At 27.5% G+C, this 2,499-nt stretch overlaps 1 protein-coding gene across 1 annotated transcript in view; it reads right to left on the bottom strand.

Annotated features, from left to right (window-relative positions):
- Sema5c (Semaphorin 5c) overlaps window positions 1–2,499 on the bottom strand; it is a 314,899-nt gene that overhangs the window by 298,120 nt on the left and 14,280 nt on the right. The window contains exon 2 of the mRNA XM_067053168.1: window positions 2,371–2,464. Within this exon, the coding sequence (XP_066909269.1) occupies window positions 2,371–2,464 (94 nt within the window). The remainder of the gene's footprint in view (window positions 1–2,370; window positions 2,465–2,499) is intronic.

Below are 2,499 nucleotides of genomic sequence, written 5' to 3'. Positions count from 1 at the left end.
AATCTAATAGCTGTTGAAAATTAAATAGAAAACAAAATTATATTATGTTAGAAAAATAGCAACACCAATTAAAGTAATACTAAATTAATAATTTAATATAATGATTGTTTGAGAGTGCTTTATTTTATTATTAACACACACTATTTTGATTCAAATATACTCTCAACATTTTTTTTTCAGTAACTCTCCAACGTTTCGGCCCTCAGACCATTTTCAAGGTTAACCTTGAATATTTATACCATTTGAGATGTTGAAAGTTTTCGTTCTAAAATATAAAAACTTATATATGACATGGGGAATTAGCCTGCAGAAATTTTTTTATAGGAATATGACATCAATATTTAAGGTTGTCTCCTTGAAAATAACCTGAGGGCTGAAACGTTGGAGAATTTCTGCAAATAAATGTTGAGAGCATCTTTCGATCAAAATTGTGTGTTAATAATAAAAAAAATTATTATATTTTAAAAACGGAATTATAAATAAATTTAGTGGCACTTTTGCGGAGATGACACCTTTGTCGGTTTATTCATGGCCGGATCTTGAAAAGAATTTTCATCTCTGTTTACAATTATTAAATGATATTTTCTTTTTTAAATTGTGGGAGATTAAATATTTTAATTTGAACAGCCAAAACTCGGAATTTATTTTTTTTTTTTTTTTCGCTAAGCCAGTTAAATATTGCTCATTTAAAAACAATTACAATTTACTTTCTTATTTTTTAATATATATTTTTCTCATAAAAAAAAACAATAAACAATAAAATCAGTAAATTTATTTTTGGAAGCCTTTATCTCAGGAACTCTGTGACGTATTAATGTCTATTAGTACTCAAATTAAAGCTAGTTCAATGTAATATAAAATAGTTTATGACCTTTATCTTCGCAGAAGTTGTAGTTTTTATGATATTTTTCAAAACAAAGTCATAAGATATTAAAATATCTAGTTCTTCGGAAAAAATCTTTGATTTATGAATAATAAGTTCCAAGGAAACATTGGACCTACAGATGTCTATTAGCACTCATATTAAAAAAAGTTTAATGTATTATAAAGTAAGTTATGACGTTTATTATCGTAAGGGTAGTATTTTTTCTGATATTGGCATGTGGATATGAATTTTGCAAATAAAATGTTATCCCCCATAATTGACTAGAAATCAATTTATTTTAGCAATTATGAATACTTCTCCAACGAGGATAAACATGACGTTTATATACTTTGAAACATATTAAACTAGCTTTAATTTGAGAGCTAATAGGCATCTGTACGTCTCATAGCTTCTGAAGGTAAAGATTTCCCAGAGTAAAATCACTAATTACTTATTTTTCATTATATATTTCATGAAATTTCGCTTTTTAAAAATGTTTTTCTCAAGAGCTAATGAACAAATTCTTTAATCTTATTCTTGTACTATATTCCCATTTTCTACTTTTTTAAAATAATACTATTCATTTTTTCTTTTATTATTTACCTACATTTCTACATCTTATCCTCTCACAGAATAATAAGTAGTAAAAACTCTATAAATATAGATACATAAAAATCCTATATGGCCATGCATAATTAATTACATTAAAATCTAAAAATATAGAGAACAATATTTTTTTTTTTCAACAAGAATTAACGGTACAGTCCAATAGCGGAAAAAAATATTGATTAATCGACTGCGATACAGAATAGAAAAAAAAGGAAATGAAAACAGGATAAAAGAAACAGTGGGAGTTGAAGGATAATAACAGAAAGGACACTTCCCAGGACCTCAAGACTGTGAGCTTATTAACATCCATCATACATCTTTATTATCTACAACTAACATATTTTATTTCAAGCGCGGTATTAAAAATAATGTCGCACAAAATCTATTATCTGTAAGAACAAAAGCTAGTTTAGCATGTTACTACTATGGCAGTAAAATGGGCTAGATGAATGTTATGTTACGCGATTGAAGTTAATTGATACGCATTCAGTAAAAAAACCCTAACACTAACTAAGCTATATGCTAATTAGTGTATTAAAAATTTGACTGGACTACAAAATATAAAATACTAATTAGAAGAATCAATCATATGAAATTTACGAATCGTTATCACATAACCAACATGACACAAAATATAGCACAAAAGCCCGGTCCATAAAATCAAACCCTCCGGCAAAATATTTTTAAAATTAGCTTCTATCAGAAAAAACGCATTTCAAGAAATAAGTAAAGCCGGCAAGATTCGAACCGGCACACAGTGGTGGGAAAGTGTTGTACGAAAACATCTAAATTGTTTAAATATTATGTAATTATGATGAATTTCTATGTTATTCATGACGTTGAATTCAATTATATTTTTTAAATGTATATACAAATGTATATTTAAAGAGACTTACCGTCATAGGAAATGATGGGTATCTCTGGGTGGGAGTTCCCTGAAGCCACGGCGAAGAATGTCCAAATCACAAGCAGTAACATAGTTGGAGTGACCTGGAAATAAATAATAAATTTATATAGGAAAAATA

This window comes from Halyomorpha halys, unplaced genomic scaffold, assembly GCF_000696795.3.
Source record: "Halyomorpha halys isolate HHAL.00 unplaced genomic scaffold, Hhal_1.1 Scaffold93.1, whole genome shotgun sequence".
NCBI classification, from domain to species: Eukaryota; Metazoa; Arthropoda; class Insecta; order Hemiptera; family Pentatomidae; genus Halyomorpha; species Halyomorpha halys.
The sequence above is the reverse complement of the archived record's forward strand: the minus strand, read 5'-3'. Positions and strand labels throughout refer to the sequence as shown.